Source organism: Mytilus galloprovincialis, chromosome 12 (genome assembly GCF_965363235.1).
Source record: "Mytilus galloprovincialis chromosome 12, xbMytGall1.hap1.1, whole genome shotgun sequence".
NCBI lineage: Eukaryota > Metazoa > Mollusca > Bivalvia > Mytilida > Mytilidae > Mytilus > Mytilus galloprovincialis.
Window position 1 is genome coordinate 50,139,849 of NC_134849.1, and position 20,845 is coordinate 50,160,693.

Genomic DNA, 20,845 nt, shown 5'->3' on the forward strand with positions numbered 1-20,845 from the left:
TCCTAAATCCGCCAATGTTTACAAATAGCAAATAAAAGGAAACGGAATTTTTTTTGTATGAAGGGATAGTTCCGTATTTGTTATTAATGCTGTTTTAAGTTATCGTACGACTATACATTCTTTCAATAGTTTCGGTTCTTATATATTTTACTTGACTTTCAAATATTCGGTTACAGCGTTCCGCATGTAAATGCTAAACTTAAAATTCAGCGTTTATATGTCCTGGTTTTTCGACAGCAACATTTGTGTACGGCCAAAACGGCAAAAATTTATCGCGCAGAAAAGCTAGCGTGGCACTCTCATTACACACCCCTTTTTGACTGGACGTACTTGCACTTTGCTCAATACGATAACTTAAAAGATGCGCAAATAACAAATACGAAACTATCCATTGATGCAAAAATATTCCGTTTCCTTTTAGTCGCTATTTAAAAACAGAGATGGATTTATGGAGCCACCGACCCGTAACGGAGCTACATATATAATAAATGTATATATCCCTTTTACAAGCATCTATCCTAACGTTTTCTAACAAAGCCCCGGCAGGCCACATGTTCAAATTCATGGATCTGCACCTAAAAATGTACCATCATTGAAGCCCCTTGTGGAGGTATCAAAGTAAAATATAGTGTCACCTTAGTGACAATATTTATATTTCCGATTTCGATTGGTCTCGATTGGTCACTTCAACTTGATCCAATGCTTAACGTTGACTTTAAAAATGGTTTTCAAATTACCATTTCAAAATGTCGAGACCTTCAAATGGAAAGATGAGCGCTTAACGTATAGCGGCAACTATTACATACATATACAGGCTTAATGTTTTTGGTTTACTTTTACTAGTATATGGTATGAATGTAAAAAATGTATCAACCCTAACATACTATTTGGCTAACTGCGAGTTCATCAGTATTCACTGTTACTCCTAATATACATAATTTCCGCTGGGAAATCCAAATAGTTCTGAAGTATTCGTTTCGTTTCGCTTTTATTCCGTTTATAGTAGTTTACATGTACCCCTCTATTCGCCCCTTTTCTATTTTTGATATTTTAATCAAAAATTTTAAAAATCAAACTTTCTAAAAGCGAAATAATCAAAACTGCACGTTACGTTTAATACTTTCAAAGTTTGGTCAAATATCTAAACTATCAAATATAAAAATGCAATTTAGAATTTTGAAATTTTAACCATTTGGTGAACATTTCAAAAATTTGAAAATTTTTCAAATGTTTGGAATTTTGATATTTTGAAACTTTGATCAAAATTTTCAAAAATCAAAAATTTGAAAACTTTTTAATATTTTGAACTGATAAGTGTTACACGGACCGACCTAATGAGTACTATTATCTTTTCATTTATCAAAAATATAATTCAAGCTGATAAGACATATTTTACAAGAACAAAGCTCTATGCTTTTTCTTAGATCTATATTATAGAGTGATAATAAATAAAAAAAATGTTTGGACTTTAACGGTGCTTTTTTGTGGACTTTAGCGGAACTTGTTATTTAGGACTTTAACGGCGTTTTCTTGTGGACATTAGCGGAGGTCATTTTGTGGACTTTAGCGGAAAGTTTGTTGACTTTAGTGGAGATTTGTTGTGGACTTTAACGGTGTTGTGGACTTTAGAGGAATTTTGAACTTTAACGGTGCCACAAGTGCCAATGAGACAACTCTCCATCCAAATAACAATTTATAAAAGTAAACCATTATAGGTCAATGTACGGCCTTCAACACGGAGCCTTGGCTCACACCGAACAACAAGTTATAAAGGGCCACAAAATTACTAGTGTAAAACCATTCAAACGGGAAAACCAACGGTCTAATCTATATAAAAAACGAGAAACGAGAAACACGTATAAATTACATAAACAAACGACAACTACTGTACATCAGATTCCTGACTTAGGACAGGTGCAAACATTTGCAGCGGGATGAACGTTTTAATGGTACAAAACCTTCTCCCTTTTCTGAAACAATAGCATAACATCACAACATAGAAAAACACACGATAAAATATCAATTGGCAGGCTTAACTCAATCAAAAAATGTAAATTAACACTATGAACGAATAAGTTTGATCTGAGTTCATTATTTAACTCGAATACGTATTAAAAAATATTGGACGTATACTGAGTGCAACATGAAAACCTGAGAGTATTTTTTATTTAATATAGAATCAAACCAATATTTTCTCCTTATAAAGTTAACCAACCGTTGTAGATTATGTAGATTTCTGAGTATATGCATGCATAAAGAACATATCTGACAAATTCCAAATTAAGATACTGTGAATTCATTTATTTTCGTGGGTATCAATTTTCGTGGATTGAGGAAAACTTGCATCTTTGTGGATATTTAATTTCGTAGTTTTGGCAAAGTTTTCATTCAAGCCTTTAGAAAGTATGTAATTTAAATTCGTGGTTTCCCTGTACCCACGAATTCCACGAAAATTCGTATCCAACGAATATTAAGGAATCCACAGTAATTATCCTATTATTCATTCTAATTTTAAAACAAAATATTAAATCTGCATTTTGGTTGGAAAATTGCAAAGTGAAACCACAACTAATCTATCTAATAACATGAAAAATATCACACTAATTCAGTTATCATTCCTAAGAATTTTTAATGATATAAAATACTGTTTCTCCTTGTTGAAATGTTATTGCAGGTTTTGGCAACAATATTACAAATATTGGTATTTTTAAACATATATATAAATTTTTCTTCATTAGACAAGTTTAAAAACATATCATTATGACACGATATATCAATAAAAAGAGCATGTCTTAGATCTTCATACAACGGAAAATTTAAAAGTACATGTTTTTCATGTTTTATATATATAACAATATAGTAAAGTACATGGACACCAGGCTGACAATGAGTGTTAATTTGCATAAAAAATAAAAATATTGATATCTTACTAAATAATATCTTGTAAACATCCGAAAGGTGTAATTTAATAGCTATATCATATTCTCTTTATTTATTGATTTACTGGTCCACAATGGTGTCCTTGCCATATACTTTCTCCTTAATTACACATTGTTCTTTTTACACTGATAATTTAATTTTATTATTTTTTTTAACGTTGAAATTCGAGTCGAATTGTCACTGTCTCTAGAATAAAACACAAATCAGAAATCAGTCCAATTATATATCAAAGAGTTATTTCCTACAAAACAAACGTGATTTCTGGAAAGAGATTGATTGGTTGATCGGTGTTTAACGCCACTGTCAGCACAAATGTGCTATTTTTGTTGCGGTCAGTTGTTATTGGCGGAGGAAGTAGAAATGCCCGAAAGAGACCCACTGACCTACGGTAGGAAAACTGACAATCCTTATCAATTAAGATTGGAGTCGAGTGAACTGCCACGTTCGGATTCATGTAAAATATCAATACGTTATCTTCTATTTCATTGTCTTTTGGTTTTTTTCCTGACTTGCTCTTTCCTGTGTCTCGAACATGCCAAAAAAATAAGGTGGACTTATTGTCAATTAGACGATTATCACATGTCAGTTTAAATATATAAAATTTACAAAAAAAAAAGCTTTAAGATCCGACCTAATATAATATACACGATGAGTTCCCAATTTTTTGTTTGTTTGGAATATCTGTATCGTTTTTGACATAATTTCTTCTAAAAGGAATGTTAAAAAAAATAACCTTCTATTTTGGTCTGTTAACATTGAGCTGTCCATATTTAAAATCTAATAATAACTTAATCACTTAAGATTTCCGTGTTGATTAAAATATACGGATGCAGATATGCAATAAGTTAGTTAATATTGAAGTATGTCCTGCTGTCTTTATGTAAGAGTGCGCGACTGAAGTTGAATGTTATTTTAACTGCTTCGTCGAAGCATAGAAAGGTAAGCAAGCATACTTTTTGATCAATATTTATAACATCGTTTTGCTTACTAAGGTACTCATTTGCAGATATCATTTTTAAAGATATGAAAATAAACCCAGAAAGTTTCTCTAATATCAATGTACATGTACCTTTTAAACAATAAAAAAAAAACGTGTTAAAATGTAATATTAAAAAGTGTGTTTCAGAGGAATATGAAAAACTACGTTAAATAAACTTTCAAAATAGGATTCCTCATCCAAACGTTATCTTTATGGAAAATTAAAAACTAACTGTCAGTCTGAGGAATGTTTAAAATGCAATAATTTTATGCAAAGGCAGTTACTATCAAAATTTAGACTTAGTGATCATTCCCTAGGCATTGAGTTGGGAAGCTATAGAAACATTCCAAGAGCACAAAGATTATGTAAAAAGTGTGGAGTCCTAGATGACGACATTCATTTCATTTTGTATTGTGACATTAACATATTATTATTGCGTTCTAATTTATTTGCTTATCTAAAAAACTATGTACCGTTATTGATCAGCACTGAATTTTTGAACTCATCCCCTATCCGTCCATTCGTTCGTTCGTTTGTCCAGATTAAGATTGATTGTACAGTTTGGAGATACAGCTTTAATATTTGTAGGATGTTCATACACACAATGGAGGTGTGGAAGGCCACATTATTTCGTTATTGTTCAAATATTCTGAAAATGGCAAGTAGTTTGACTTTTTGGGGGGTACTAGCTTCATAAAGAGATCATGGTTTGTCCGGCTATCTCATCCTATAGTTACATCATCATACATATTAATGTAGTGTTAAATTTATAATTTCTTAAAATACATTTTGTTTCGAATGCTTGTGCTAAATTGTTATTTAAAATGTCTCTGAAAACACATGGGCTAACACTTTTAACTAAATGACAGGTCATAGCCATTCCGTCACTTCGTTACGATCAGAGCAAATATATTGTCTGCAAGACTGCGCATGTATATACAAAGTTGAAAATCGATTTTCCGCCATAGTATTTGAAAAGAGAAGTTTCCAAAAAAACTAATTTCGGTTCATCCTCTGGTAACCCTCGGAGAATATTCAAACTTCTTATTATTATGGCTCTGTGAACATTTAATGTGTTTTCTTAACAATTACTAAATACTATTGTTTGACTTTTTCGTTATAATTTTTAAATAGGTGTTCGTTAATATTTATATTTACGAAAGCCGGGAAGGATCATTCAGAATTCAGAATTCAAAACTCGCAAATCAAGAAAGATAATCCTGTTTTTATTGCAGTTGCAATCCAAACACAACATATATTGTCTTAATCTGATCAATTGATCTGATAAAATATACCGTAGATTAATAATATAGTTATGCACAGACAAACATTATAACACGTTTCAAAGGATATGTGCCGACATTATGTCAGACAAGTGAAACATTTCTTGTTATCACTTTTACTCCGGGAGAGAGAGATATCGAGTGTCACTTCAAACCTTATTCGATTGGTTTTTTCTTTTCTTCTCCTTTTCATGACTTGAGAATCTTTCATAATATAAAAGTAAGACGATGTGGTATGATTGCCAATGAGATAACGCTCCACAAGAGACTAAAATGACTCAGAAATTAACAACTATAGGTCACCGTACGGCCTTCACCAATGAGTAAAACCCATATCACATAGTCAGCTATAAAAGGCCCCGAAATGACAAATGTAAAACAATTCAGACGAGAAAACAACTTTGATATACAGCAAAAAACGACAACAACCGAATTACAGGCTCCTGACTTTGGACAGACAAATACAGAATGTGCACCATCCTCATTTATACAACACAAAAAATATGTCGTCCACTGTTCGGTGTAGTGAATGAGAATTATTGTCAGGTGTAAAATTAGAGCAGGCGAGGCGAAGAATGGAGATCGTAGCGTGTTTTTTTTTATCCACACAGGGAACACATTGAGAGTTTTATGCTGTAAGAAATTAAGCATTTCGCATTGTGTCCGAAAAGACAAATTTTCTTTCATTGTAGAGGATGCTTACATAGTTTTGACATACTATATATAGTAATATAAAATTTCAACTGTTAAATGATTATTTATCAATTTATTTCTGTTATTTCTTTAACCCGAAACCGTCTTTGAAACTGGTAAAAATGTTTTGCAATGTTCCTGGATATCAATTTTACCCAGGGTTTTCGGATTTTTTCATTGCTGTCAGTGGGAAATCTAGTGTCAAAATATTACCTTCTAAGTAAACACTGAAAACTTGATCTTTCAATGTTGGTTCAGTTTTAGCAAAGACACTATAAGTTAAAAATTCACAAGAAAACTTTCTGGTAGTAACATTAAAAAAGATTTGCACTAAAAAACAACATTTCCAAATAAAATTATCATTTCCCTCCTAAAATAGCAATTAAACGACGAGTACAACAGGCTGCAGAAATTTTGTGTATAATAAAGATAAAAAAAAAGCTTTTTGTCAAATTAGGTGAAAATTAGGTGAAAATACTCCCATGCGAATAAATTCCTGGAGTACCAGCTTTAATTTATGTTTTTACCGGCTGTATACCTCTCTGGAGCATGCTAATTATCCGCATATGTAGCATATTATGTACATTTTGGTTCAGTGGTGCTGATGGCATTTGAAGCAGTCCTCTTTTTCATATAATGACATCGGGGTTTTATATGATTTGCTATGTGGTATGGGGTTTGATCATTGTTGAAGTGGTAATAAGCATTGTATGTAACTTTCATAACATTTGGTTGAGGCAAATAAAGTTAGAGCGCGTAGACGACAAATTTAACATGTTTTCCATTTATAAATGGGCTTGAACGGTGAAAGTGATGCCATCCAAATTTAAACTTGATCTCAGTTTGGTGGTAATTAGCATTGTGTATAAGTTTCATAGCATTTGTTTGAGGCAAAATAAAGTTAAATTGCGGAAACTTCCAAGTTGTAAATTTTCCCATGAATACGTACGGACGTACAGACGGACAAGCTTAAAAATTAATGCCCCCTCCGCTGTAGCTGAGATTATTCCGGCGGCACGTCTGTCTTTGTATACCTTCGTATAGAAATAGGTCATTTAAAAGAATGGATAAGTTTGAAAAAAAGTTTGTGTGTGGAAAGGGGGGGGGGGGGACTTCTGAAAGTGACAAGAAAAAAAAACTATTTTCTATGTAGCGTAATAATCTAAAATTTAGTGATTTTTCTCTTTCATTTTCATTTTTTAGTTTCAATTTTAGTCTTAAAATGGGAGGGGCATAGTTTTGGACCCTTTTTTGTCTCTGGCTCCTATACGTACACTGTTATTATGACATATTTGTTGTAATAGCAATGAAACGAGTCATTTCGAATACCGGTATATGAAAATGAGACTGTTCTATGACGACTTTTATTTATTGAAGACACTAATTTATAAAATACAAAATTATTGTATTTATTGGCTCTTAGTAATGTTCAATAGCGTATTTGAATAAAATTTCAAAGAATTAAATTCATTACAATACAAACAATTCTTAGCTCTATTTTAGAACATGTAATTTAAACTTGTTGAAACGATGTTAGTTTAAAATTTGTCAAAGTAAGCTTTAAGAATTTCTTTTTTAAATTTGTCTTTTAATTTAGATTTACCATGCATGTCTCTAAACAAAGTATGCGACGCGTAACAGTTTATAAGTCTTGGTGTTCTCATATATGCATTTGATACGGTGCATTTGTTATGGATATATTTCAGACTCCATTTATGAAATAAAATCTATAGAGCATAGAATTTTGATTTTTTTTGTGTATCAATTTAAAATGCAGATTCAAATATTTTTCATTTCAAACGATAAAGTAAAACTTCTTCAAAACTTATGTATAATGTATAGTTCGGCGTCCGCAAAAAGAAGCCAAGGAAAGTGTTTATCTCTTCTTCACAAATACGTATTTCATTGAATCTCGATATTTATCATGTTAACTTTATATTTTTTCTAACAATGACGTTCTACCTCCATAAGCCTGGAAATGTCTTGGCGGGTTAATATATAAATATAGGTACCATATATAAGTTAATATTATATAAAATGGGTACATTGTTTTAGACAAACATAGCAGACCAAAAAAATCGAAGTTAACCCCTCCAACCAAATTAAAATTGATAATTCCAAGATTAAAGTTGGAAATTGCAAGATTAAAGTTGACAATTTCAAGATTAAAGTCGACAATTTTGAAAAACATAAATAACATAGGATGACCCTAATACGCTTTCGTAATAAATGGAAGTACATAAGTACATGCCAAAAGTATCATTTTTCGTCAGTCATAGACCGTAACTCCCAAATAACATAAAGAAAAATCGTCAAAAACACGAATTCTGTTGATATAACAACATAAAATTATCAGAATTTGATAAACGATACACAAAATCTGTCTTTTGTATATACATATTTTAATAACTAGATTCTTCCTTTGGAAAACTGGGTTATTATAAGAGATTTGTTGTTGTTTGTGGTAAATATTTCATGCATATTTTAACTTTACGAAAAAGCGATGATTTCAATTTTTCCATTGTGAACGTTCCATTTCAGGTAAGCGACTTTCCAGCTGTAGTAGAAGTATAGGGCTCGGGTTTCCTTTCCTATTTTCTTGATAGAGGGTTGCTACTTGCAAGGACGCTGTGTTACCAAGGGTTTCAAATAGTAAAATTGGATGTATCCCTATGAAGGTTTAACGGACCCTTTTCCTTGTTTCAATGGGTTCGTGTTCTTAACAAACTTTCTAAAATAGCTTTCAGTAGTATATTATTCATTGGGTGTAATTATTTGTCCCAAAATTCAACTGTTTATTTGCCATACATATCGGAAGTATATGATGAAGTGATTAATACATGGCCTTTTCCATATCTCCGTCTCGGGCAGATATGGGTGTCTCGGGATGATACCCGGGCCGATATGGAAAAGGCCATGTATAAATCTCTATTTATTGACTGCATATGTTTAAAATTGATATATATTAAATTTCATGTATATGTACTAATATTTACTTTACAAGAAAACTATCTATCTTATAGATTTGAAAAAATGTCACTTCCGGTAAAGCATGATAGTTTAATTGACACCGATTAAAAAATTATATGGTTGTATATACGTGTACATTAAATAAGTACAAACATATCTACTTCCGGTTCACACAATATCATTTTATGTTGTCTATTTCAAGGTCATATGGCTTACAATCTAATGCAATAAGTCCCCTGGCTCTATTATTTACAATTATAAAGTTAAAGCAAAGATCGACTCTAGAACGTCAAATTGACCTATTACCTTGACTTATATATTGAAGGTCATAAAGTACAAACCCCTAATCAGAAGACCCTATGTATCTACTATGTATGGTTAGTGAGTTATGTCACCATACAGCTAGTTTTAAATATCAGAGGGGTCAAAACTCCCATTTTATGTCAACGTACCCTTTCAACCAAAATTGATGTGTAGCGACATGCCACATGTAACAATTCAGTAAAAATACTTTGTCGATATCTTATATGGCTTCTGATAAGAAGTAACAAGCAAAAATTAAAATTTAGAACATGATCTTGATCTTTGACCTTGAATTTTACTTTTAGTGGTTCAAGGACCTCAAATTAAAATACCCTATGTCTCTGTCACTTATGATATAACTAGTAATGTGGTAAGATAAATTTGTCGAAATTTTGTACGGTTGTGACGTTTTAGAAATAACAAGAAACACAGTGTTTGGGGAAATAACTCATACATAGAAATTTAATCGGTTCAGTGGTGTCAGTTTCAACAGCGTATTAACTGTTCGATATCAGATACAAAATATATAAGCGACATATTGAGAAACAACCAAACAGCGAAGTAACAAATTAGGCCAAAGAAAAAAAAAAAAAGAAAAAATAATCAACTGATCATATTGGTCGATTTCGATCGAAGCTTTCCGATGAAATTTTAATGGAGTTATCTACCTTTATGATATAAGTTTGTCGTAAAGCTTTTTATAACTCATAAACTGTTAGCCGTATAATCCTAAAGACCTTATGATATTCGTCGTCAATATTTTGATTATATAGATGACAAATCCTTTATTTTCTTTAAAATTATTTTTCCATCTTCCCGTTCCAATTAAGAATTTAAGATTTGAACATCTAAATTTAGCCATACACAATCTATCAGTATTTCCCAATCGTACTAGATACTGTTACGGTTCTAATTCAGATATATTTTTAGATTTACCATAGCATTCTGCTCTTGAAGAATTGATAATTACAGAAAACCATTGTTGTATAAACTGATCAACAATTTCTCTATTCATAGGTATCAATCCATATAAAATAAGGACACATTCATTAAGAATGAATTTTATGTATATAGCCCGTTTAAAATGAGTGGGTTTAACCTTGGTGAAGTTGTAACACAAGTCTATATAAAGTATTAGATAACGTATTCTCATTGTTAGCATATCATTTCAAAAGCATAACCATGCGTGGTTTAAAACAATCACGCCCTGATAAAACGTCGCATTCATAAGTTGAAAAACTGTGTGAATGATCGTCCAAAGTTCGTTTTCAGAGACAAAGGGGCTATAAAATGTCTATCATCTCTTCATGATAAGTATGTTGTTGTTCCTGCGGACAAAGCATCAAATGATATTGTCTTTGTATGTAAATCCTACAACTTCGAGTGTCTTGTAAAAGAATTTGGAATAAATCAGCACTCAGGTAATCCCACATAAAAAAGACATATCATTTCACAAGGATGAGATGTTGGCGAATCATAAGTCCTTCATTACTTCAATGAACATTGCATTAAACAACAAATCGGAGGACTTACCTCGTTTGTATTGGATACCACCATTTCCCATGTGAAATTGGAAAAGAAATAATAAACAATGCTTTTTCAATATAAAAATGATCGAATACGCTACAAATTTAATGCTTTGGAAAACCATTCGGCATATTTTTTTAATAGTGAACAAAAAGGTAAAAAATGCTACACAGAGGAACGAGTGATCGGTATGCTAGAGTTTCTTATTGACAACATGTTTGTTGAATTTAGAGGTAGACTTTTTCAACAAATGGTCCGCATTCCGATGGGAACGAACTGTGCGCCTCTCCTTGTCGACCTTTTCTTATTTTCAAATGAACTGGAGTCCTACAGACACTTGTCAAAACAAGAAGATAAAACATGCCACATTTCACATTCAGATATATTGCTGATGTTCTTTCTATTAACAATCCTAAGTTTTCTGATTGAGTTCCATTGATATAACCCTCAACACTAGAAATTAAAGAAAAAACAGACACGGCTTCCTCCACCTAGTTTATAGACTTATAGCTCGAATTTGACGTCCATGGTCATCTCTGTACCAGAATATATCACAAACGAGACAATTTTAGTTTTGAAAAAAATCAATTTCCCTCACTCAAGTAGCAATGTACATTTCTACCAACTTTACCTGCTTATGGGATATACATTCCCAACTTATTCGATAATCGGGAGCTTGCAGCTCCTTTTCAGACACCAGTGTCTGAGCAGAAAGTTTATGAATAAATAAAGGCAACAGTAGTATACCGCTGTTCAAAACTCATAAATCGATAGAAAAAAACAAATCCGGGTTACAATCTAAAACTGAGGGAAACGCATGAACCAGAGGTATGTCAAAGAACGTCTCGTCCTTTTTCTAAAAGATTTCATCGGAAGGTACCAAGACCTTGTTGATAAATATTCCGTATCAACTTCACAAATAATACACGATGATGTTGAAATATAGATAATGGGTATCGACATTGTTAACCATCTTATTGTGCTATGGAATTTTTTTTGTATTTTAGTCTAGTATAGTGCTTCTTTGTTACATATATATTTGTTTGTTTTCATACTGATAAAGATTATAACACAGTGTTCACTGATGTACCCATATGTTTGACATTTTTGAATTTTCCTTGGAGTTTCAGTTTTTATACAATAACTTCGGGGGTTATTTGACATGAATAGTGGATTACAAAGGAAAATAATCGATTTTTTTTAAATGCCATGAATTCATTTCATAATTTTTACTTTTGCATTCCTTTTGTATTGCAGCTTTATAGTATTGAGACTCTTCAGAAATGTCATCGAAGAGACAACGACCAGCTAATGAAAATGTCAAACAAGGTAGAATATAGATAAAAACTTAGTTGTTTTGTGTTTGCATAAAAACAAATGTAGAGCATTTAATTTGCATGAACAAATATCTCAAAACAATGTTTTTAATGTTTTAGAAGGAATCAAGATTTACCATTGTCAAGTAATATTTGTTTCACAGAACGCTTCTATAAAACAAAATCTGAACCCGATTGCAGTTAACTACGTACGCAAAAACGCATGAAAATACATCTTCCAATCCATTTAGCAATAAGGAAGCACTAAGTGTGTATCTTTAATATTATTGATAATTAAAATACTAGTAACAACCATCATCAAACCTACATGCTATTAATGCCTATCTCACACATGCACGGATCACCTCACCACTACGGATTTGAATTTTCGGCTCTCCCTTGACACCATTTGCGAGTATGGTCTTGAGGAAACGATGATAGTCCGTCGGAAGGGGACGATAAATGGCTGACCCGTGTTAAAAGAGAGCCATATCTCTTGCACGTTAAAGACACCCTTGTAGATTTCGAAAAAAGAGCAGGCTAATGCCGTTACAAGGCAGCACTCGCACCCGCAAAGTGGAAAGGGATTGATATAAGTTGCAAAACTTGTTTCCCAATCCACTATAAATAAATATGTTTAAACTAAATATCACGAATGATCCCGGTGATCCCGATAATGAAGTTTCTGTAGTGTGATACGGATCTGATACGGATACACAACGGTGTGACTATGGGTTTTGATGTATCTACCGAGAGTAAAGTAGAAAAGTGAACAGATGATTTATTTTGTTTTGTTTTATTAAATGATTTATTGGTCTGTCTGTACCAGGTAGTGTTCTTCGTAATCCTGGGACCTATGACATGTAGTTATTGATACATATTTGGGTCTATTCTTACAAAGTTCATAAATGGAGCTGGGTTTTCCGCAAAAAGTTCAGCTATGAGGGCCTCATACATGTCATACTGGCCACGAAGAAGCCAGTCCCGAGTACACCATCTCTATGCTGTAACGTAGTAAACCGAAAAAGACTTTGAAAACTCTAGCTGATCGCTAGCTATTCGTATTGAAACGTAATAGTAATAAAAAAATTGCCGTGACAAATTCGTAAAAATTGTAATCTTAAAAAATTCGTAACAAATCGTATTGTCTTCTCAACAAGTATGTGGTGTAACCGTACTAGTACATAATACTCCTGGACTAATCGAAGATATCCTTCGGGCCTACGAATAAGTACGGACTAAAACAGTTCTGATAGGGACTAAAACGGACCAATACGTTCTTATACTGTTTAGTAAGGATATAGTACGGTTGTTTGGTCCGTGGTCAAATTTTGCGCATGTTCGAAAAATATCGCGGATATACCAGTACTAGTTACGTATGACTACGGATATAATACGGAAATCTGCGATTCAATACAGTTTGCCACGAATGATACCGGATCATATCTGTAGCAAATCCAGCGTCAATCCATGAATGTGTGATCTAGGCATAACATGCGTAGTAATTAAATATTCCGAAGACTGAAGAAAAAAAGTGTTTACTGAATAGAATAAAATAACAAAAACGAGTAATCCAAACGGCAGAGTTGTCTAGATTAATATTGGATCAAAATACGCACATAAAGTGAATTTGATATCGACCAAAAATCTTAAAGTTTGCATAAAAATGAAATGTAAGTGTTTGTTGTTATAAATTTTGATGCTGTTTTTATTGTGTATGTTTGATATGTATGTATATATGTGTGTTGTGTTAATATATTTTGGTCACAAACTGTAAAGTTTATACGAAAATAAAATATTTGATTTTGATTTTATTTGATTATTTAAAACTGATCAGATGTGTAGTAATCGTTTTTATATTTAACTGACATTACAGTTAAACAAGCCCGGAGAGAGAATGACATGCCAACATGGGAAAGGCAGTTTCCGGTGAACGGACAAGGGACATTAGTTTTCAACAAAGACACCGAGGTCCCTTTCATTATCTCAGTGGAAAACGAAAAGGGGCATTATGGACTTTCAATTCATATTGAAAAAGACCATGCCATGTTCGTTCAGAGAATAGGAGAAGAAAGAAAGGAACTTTCTTTGATCCACGAAAAAGAAAGTGGCATTGAAAAAGGCAAGATCTCATATTGGTACAGTTATGACCGAGACAACCTCGTTCTGAAGTATGGAAAGGGGTACCGAATGGAGGAAACCACCATTTTAACTCACGACTTTCTCAAAAATGCAGCTTCAGAAAAGGAAAAGGAAGAAATAAGGAAAGAATTGTATCCTTACTTTAATGCAGCAGAAAAGAAGTTCATCAGAAAGTATGAAGCAATGTCCGTCAATTCAAAAGGTAAGTAGGAAAGCAAAGGAATATGAATTACAAGAGCAGTTATTGGTATATATATATATATATTTTCGAGATTTCATATTATTTACTTGCAGTTAATTGTGGAATTCAATAGACATTAATACAATTTAATACCAATGTCCTGGTACCTTTGATAACTATTTACACCACTGGGTCGATGCCACTGCTGGTGGACGTTTCGTCCCCGAGGGTATCACCAGCCCAGTAGTCAACACTTCGGTGTTGACATGAATATCAATAATGTGGTCATTTTTATAAATTTCCTGTATACAAAACTTTGAACTTTTTGAAAAACTAAGGATTTTCTTATCCCAGGCATAGATTACCTTAGCCGTATTTGGCACAACTATTTGGAATTTTGGATCCTCAATGCTCTTTAACTTTGTACTTGTTTGGGTTTATAAATATTTTTGATTTGAGCGTCACTGATGAGTCTTATGTAGACGAAACGCGCGTCTGGCGTACTAAATTATAATCCTGGTACCTTTGATAACTATTTACACCACTGGGTCGATGCCACTGCTGGTGGACGTTTCGTCCCCGAGGGTATCACCAGCCCAGTAGTCAACACTTCGGTGTTGACATGAATATCAATAATGTGGTCATTTTTATAAATTTCCTGTATACAAAACTTTGAACTTTTTGAAAAACTAAGGATTTTCTTATCCCAGGCATAGATTACCTTAGCCGTATTTGGCACAACTATTTGGAATTTTGGATCCTCAATGCTCTTTAACTTTGTACTTGTTTGGGTTTATAAATATTTTTGATTTGAGCGTCACTGATGAGTCTTATGTAGACGAAACGCGCGTCTGGCGTACTAAATTATAATCCTGGTACCTTTGATAACTATTTACACCACTGGGTCGATGCCACTGCTGGTGGACGTTTCGTCCCCGAGGGTATCACCAGCCCAGTAGTCAACACTTCGGTGTTGACATGAATATCAATAATGTGGTCATTTTTATAAATTTCCTGTATACAAAACTTTGAACTTTTTGAAAAACTAAGGATTTTCTTATCCCAGGCATAGATTACCTTAGCCGTATTTGGCACAACTATTTGGAATTTTGGATCCTCAATGCTCTTTAACTTTGTACTTGTTTGGGTTTATAAATATTTTTGATTTGAGCGTCACTGATGAGTCTTATGTAGACGAAACGCGCGTCTGGCGTACTAAATTATAATCCTGGTACCTTTGATAACTATTTACACCACTGGGTCGATGCCACTGCTGGTGGACGTTTCGTCCCCGAGGGTATCACCAGCCCAGTAGTCAACACTTCGGTGTTGACATGAATATCAATAATGTGGTCATTTTTATAAATTTCCTGTATACAAAACTTTGAACTTTTTGAAAAACTAAGGATTTTCTTATCCCAGGCATAGATTACCTTAGCCGTATTTGGCACAACTATTTGGAATTTTGGATCCTCAATGCTCTTTAACTTTGTACTTGTTTGGGTTTATAAATATTTTTGATTTGAGCGTCACTGATGAGTCTTATGTAGACGAAACGCGCGTCTGGCGTACTAAATTATAATCCTGGTACCTTTGATAACTATTTACACCACTGGGTCGATGCCACTGCTGGTGGACGTTTCGTCCCCGAGGGTATCACCAGCCCAGTAGTCAACACTTCGGTGTTGACATGAATATCAATAATGTGGTCATTTTTATAAATTTCCTGTATACAAAACTTTGAACTTTTTGAAAAACTAAGGATTTTCTTATCCCAGGCATAGATTACCTTAGCCGTATTTGGCACAACTATTTGGAATTTTGGATCCTCAATGCTCTTTAACTTTGTACTTGTTTGGGTTTATAAATATTTTTGATTTGAGCGTCACTGATGAGTCTTATGTAGACGAAACGCGCGTCTGGCGTACTAAATTATAATCCTGGTACCTTTGATAACTATTTACACCACTGGGTCGATGCCACTGCTGGTGGACGTTTCGTCCCCGAGGGTATCACCAGCCCAGTAGTCAACACTTCGGTGTTGACATGAATATCAATAATGTGGTCATTTTTATAAATTTCCTGTATACAAAACTTTGAACTTTTTGAAAAACTAAGGATTTTCTTATCCCAGGCATAGATTACCTTAGCCGTATTTGGCACAACTATTTGGAATTTTGGATCCTCAATGCTCTTTAACTTTGTACTTGTTTGGGTTTATAAATATTTTTGATTTGAGCGTCACTGATGAGTCTTATGTAGACGAAACGCGCGTCTGGCGTACTAAATTATAATCCTGGTACCTTTGATAACTATTTACACCACTGGGTCGATGCCACTGCTGGTGGACGTTTCGTCCCCGAGGGTATCACCAGCCCAGTAGTCAACACTTCGGTGTTGACATGAATATCAATAATGTGGTCATTTTTATAAATTTCCTGTATACAAAACTTTGAACTTTTTGAAAAACTAAGGATTTTCTTATCCCAGGCATAGATTACCTTAGCCGTATTTGGCACAACTATTTGGAATTTTGGATCCTCAATGCTCTTTAACTTTGTACTTGTTTGGGTTTATAAATATTTTTGATTTGAGCGTCACTGATGAGTCTTATGTAGACGAAACGCGCGTCTGGCGTACTAAATTATAATCCTGGTACCTTTGATAACTATTTACACCACTGGGTCGATGCCACTGCTGGTGGACGTTTCGTCCCCGAGGGTATCACCAGCCCAGTAGTCAACACTTCGGTGTTGACATGAATATCAATAATGTGGTCATTTTTATAAATTTCCTGTATACAAAACTTTGAACTTTTTGAAAAACTAAGGATTTTCTTATCCCAGGCATAGATTACCTTAGCCGTATTTGGCACAACTATTTGGAATTTTGGATCCTCAATGCTCTTTAACTTTGTACTTGTTTGGGTTTATAAATATTTTTGATTTGAGCGTCACTGATGAGTCTTATGTAGACGAAACGCGCGTCTGGCGTACTAAATTATAATCCTGGTACCTTTGATAACTATCAACAATCATTGAAGGTCTCACACGTTGATAATTACGGTTCAAAAGAACTTTCAAACAGATATTAAGCAACATTTTTTTAATGCATCAAACAAATTTAATTACATAGGGGTTTTCTTGTAAACAAAATATTAACGCTTTCAAAAGATAACAAATCTTACACAGATTTCAAATACAAATCTCTTAATGCGAGAAATAGATAACATACCATAACCATAACAATGCATAAGAGAAATATATTTATTAAATTATATACAAGCACTAAATTACGCGCGTTTCGTCTACATAAGACTCATCAGTGACGCTCATATAAAAATAGTTAACAAGTACAAAGTTGAAGAGCATTGGGAAATGAAATTCCAAATATTTGTGCCAAATACGACTAAGGTAATCTATTCCTGGGATTAGAAAATCCTTAGTTTTTCGAAAAATTTAAAGTTTTGTCAAAAGGAAATTTATTAAAATGACTATATAATTGATATTCATGTCAACACCGAAGTGCTGACTACTGAGCTATTGGTGCACTCGGGGACGAAACGTCCACCAGCAGTGGCATCGACCCATACAGTGATGTAATACGCCAGTCGCGCGTTTCGTCTACAAAAGACTCATCAGTGACGCTCATATCAAAATATGGTTATTTTAATACTACATTTAATATGAAAAATAGGATGAACACCTGAACTATGGGGATCGTACATTTTATTATATATTTTATATGTGTCATGAATGTTAATTTCTGAAGAAACTGTAAATCCACACAATCAAGGTAATCGTCATGTTATTATTTGTTTAGAAGGATTGAGCACGTACCTAAGACATCAAAAATGTATACCCTGTTATATATTTATGGACAAACATTAGAAATGTGTTACATTGTATGATATTGTATTAAACTGATAATAAATTTCCCGTACTGAGACTTAGGAATTACTTTTTAAAATTGTAATCTTGTTTTACACATTTGATAATTATTTGGTGCAGGTTAATCACTTTTTTCATTCTTCGCCGAAACGATTCTCTGAGAAATAAGAAAATCGCACCCGACTCACAATAGGCATGTTAGGTGCAGTTGTCAAGGAGATGGGATAACACGAATAACCCTATAGTAGATATCTATCTATGGAGCTGTTAGTACAATTATGTTAGTGCTTTTTACATTTTTCTGATTTGTATGGACATGTAAAAAGAAAATCAAAATAACTTTAAGAGTTGCAGTTCTGCAGCTATTAGTATAATCATGCGAGATGAGTTTTTTGATAAATATTTGCTGCAATACAACCACTCTAAGTTGAAAACATCAACATAGTAATGTATATCAGCTTATGTTTATCCCTATTCCTATTTGATGAAGATTACCTCGGGACATGTTTTCATATCATGCAGATAGAGGTGACCTCTTGTGATTTCTAATAAATTATGAAACACATAATATATCTCTTCGCCATTTTGTCTGTGGTGGATAGTGTGATCCATACAACATCTCCTTATGTATACTTTACTTTGTTTCAGGTGTTACTGTTACAGAGGAAATGGTCGAGTTTGACAAGAATCCACTTATTTCAAATGTTTCTCCATTGGTTCTCGACAGTTCTAAGGTCAATCTTTTCTTCCTTGACGGATCAGATTATATTTTCTCAGCTAGTCTTCCGCCAGCTTGCAGGGAATTGTATGAAAATATTAAAGGATGTCAATTAAATTATCCGGAGGAGGTCACAGGAGTCCTGCTGTCAGATGCCATACGATACAGCATAGAAACAAAGAATTGTCTTTTAAACAAAAGGCTCAAAGACAAGGCAGATGAATTCGGAGGGAACGATATAAAGGAGACATATCTTCGAGTCACTCTTGGTCAAAGTCTGGGAAAATCTCCGGGGATCCCGTATGTACTGGAAATATGGCCTAAGGGTCATTATAGTCCAATTCATAACCATGGCAACGCCAATGCTGTGATAAGAGTTCTTTACGGCTCAATCCACATCATGAATTACAACAAACACGTATCTTCACCGCATGCAAAACCAATGAAAGAGTTTGATGCGCGTGAAGGTGATGTCACGTGGATAAATCGGAACTGGTACCAAACACACAAGCTCAAAAATACCAGCAATGATTACTGCGCAACCATTCAGTGTTACAACTACGACGCAGGTGATACCACTCACTGGCCGTATTTTGATTACATCAGCGAAAACTCAACAATTGAAGAGTTTTTTCCTAATTCCGACTTTACATTTCGAGAAATGCGCGAACAAGTCTTGAAAGAGTATAAACAGTCACTTGAATAAATTTACCAAGAACCGATGTTTGCTGGAAAAGTAACGAAAGTCGACCTTTAATACTCCCTTACAGGACGTGTCAACATGTCGGGGTATTCGAACAGATCTATGGTTCTTAAATTTGTAACTCTGAGTTATTGTGTTCGTATTCGTATTTATAGACTTTTCTTCTATATGCATAGTGTATCTATCTTAATTAAAAGCGGCTTGTTATTATGTGCACATGACAGCACCATGGAACACAGAATAGTTTAATCATTCGTCAATGTGACAACATATAATATCCATATAAATAAACATTATTGTGTATCTTTTTTTCCTTTTCATTTTTTCAAGAGTTCTTGCATTTATTAAATATACAGCTCCACCCTTTAATCATGCATCACCTGTGATATATTTCAAGCGCGGATCCAGTCATTTTGGAAGGAGCTTCCGATTCCCGGAATAACTTCTGGATCCGCCAATGATTTCACGGGTTTCATTGTGCTTATTTTTTTTCTATAAAATTAGGCAGTCTAATTGTTTGTAGGCTTTCTTAGCGTGAATTAGCAGATGCATCTATGGAGCACTATTAACACTTTAAACACTAACACATACAAATGTATTGAATGTACTGTGTGTACTAAATTTTTAATATTGGATTCCCCACCATATACTATATTTTCAGTCATTTGTTATTCACTTCTGTGTTCCAAGGACAGAATTAAAACCATCAAAACACCCCGTTAACTACTGTTTCGTCTTTTATATTTCTCTGCTGGGACACAACATATTGTGAGTCAGTACACTACCCAGGTTGTAAAGTATATCTACAATGCTAAATATGAGGTTTTTCGGAGTAGTAAGCGATGTTTTTTTCTGTCCACTCGGACATCCGTCCAGATACTAGTAATAAAATTCCAATAGGAAGCAACTAGGACGGGTTCATATAGAAACTTTTGAAAGCAGAGAAAACTGAACACCTTTATGTTCGGAATGACTTTAACAGATGACAAATTCTAAAAATCCAGGCTTAGAATAAGGCGCTAGTGCATTAGTTAAGTCTAGGATGAGTTAATAGCTAACTTTTTACAGGTTCTATTATGTACTTAACTGCTAACACAGAGACACTTCTTGTTTGTAAGCAATTTGAATTTGATTTAAACCCATAATCAATCCCAACCTTCCATTTTTGGTATGAAATCTTGTGGTATACTTCGTGAAAAT

General features: G+C 33.7%; 1 protein-coding gene across 3 annotated transcripts in view; it reads left to right on the plus strand.

The window, feature by feature from the left end:
* The window catches only part of LOC143054111 (uncharacterized), a 30,643-nt gene extending 10,695 nt beyond the window's left edge, over window positions 1-19,948 (plus strand). Inside the window, exons 1-4 of one of the 3 annotated variants that reach the window (XM_076227014.1) lie at window positions 3,310-3,328; window positions 11,953-12,024; window positions 13,888-14,355; window positions 18,873-19,948. In XM_076227014.1, coding sequence (XP_076083129.1) covers window positions 11,979-12,024; window positions 13,888-14,355; window positions 18,873-19,648 — 1,290 coding nt within the window. In that variant the 5' untranslated portion in view covers window positions 3,310-3,328; window positions 11,953-11,978 and the 3' untranslated portion in view covers window positions 19,649-19,948. Of the gene's footprint in view, window positions 1-3,309; window positions 3,329-3,755; window positions 3,880-11,952; window positions 12,025-13,887; window positions 14,356-18,872 lie in introns of those variants that run through there. The other 2 variants (XM_076227012.1, XM_076227013.1) reach the window with 2 other exon arrangements.
* The last annotated feature ends 897 nt before the right edge of the window (window positions 19,949-20,845 follow it).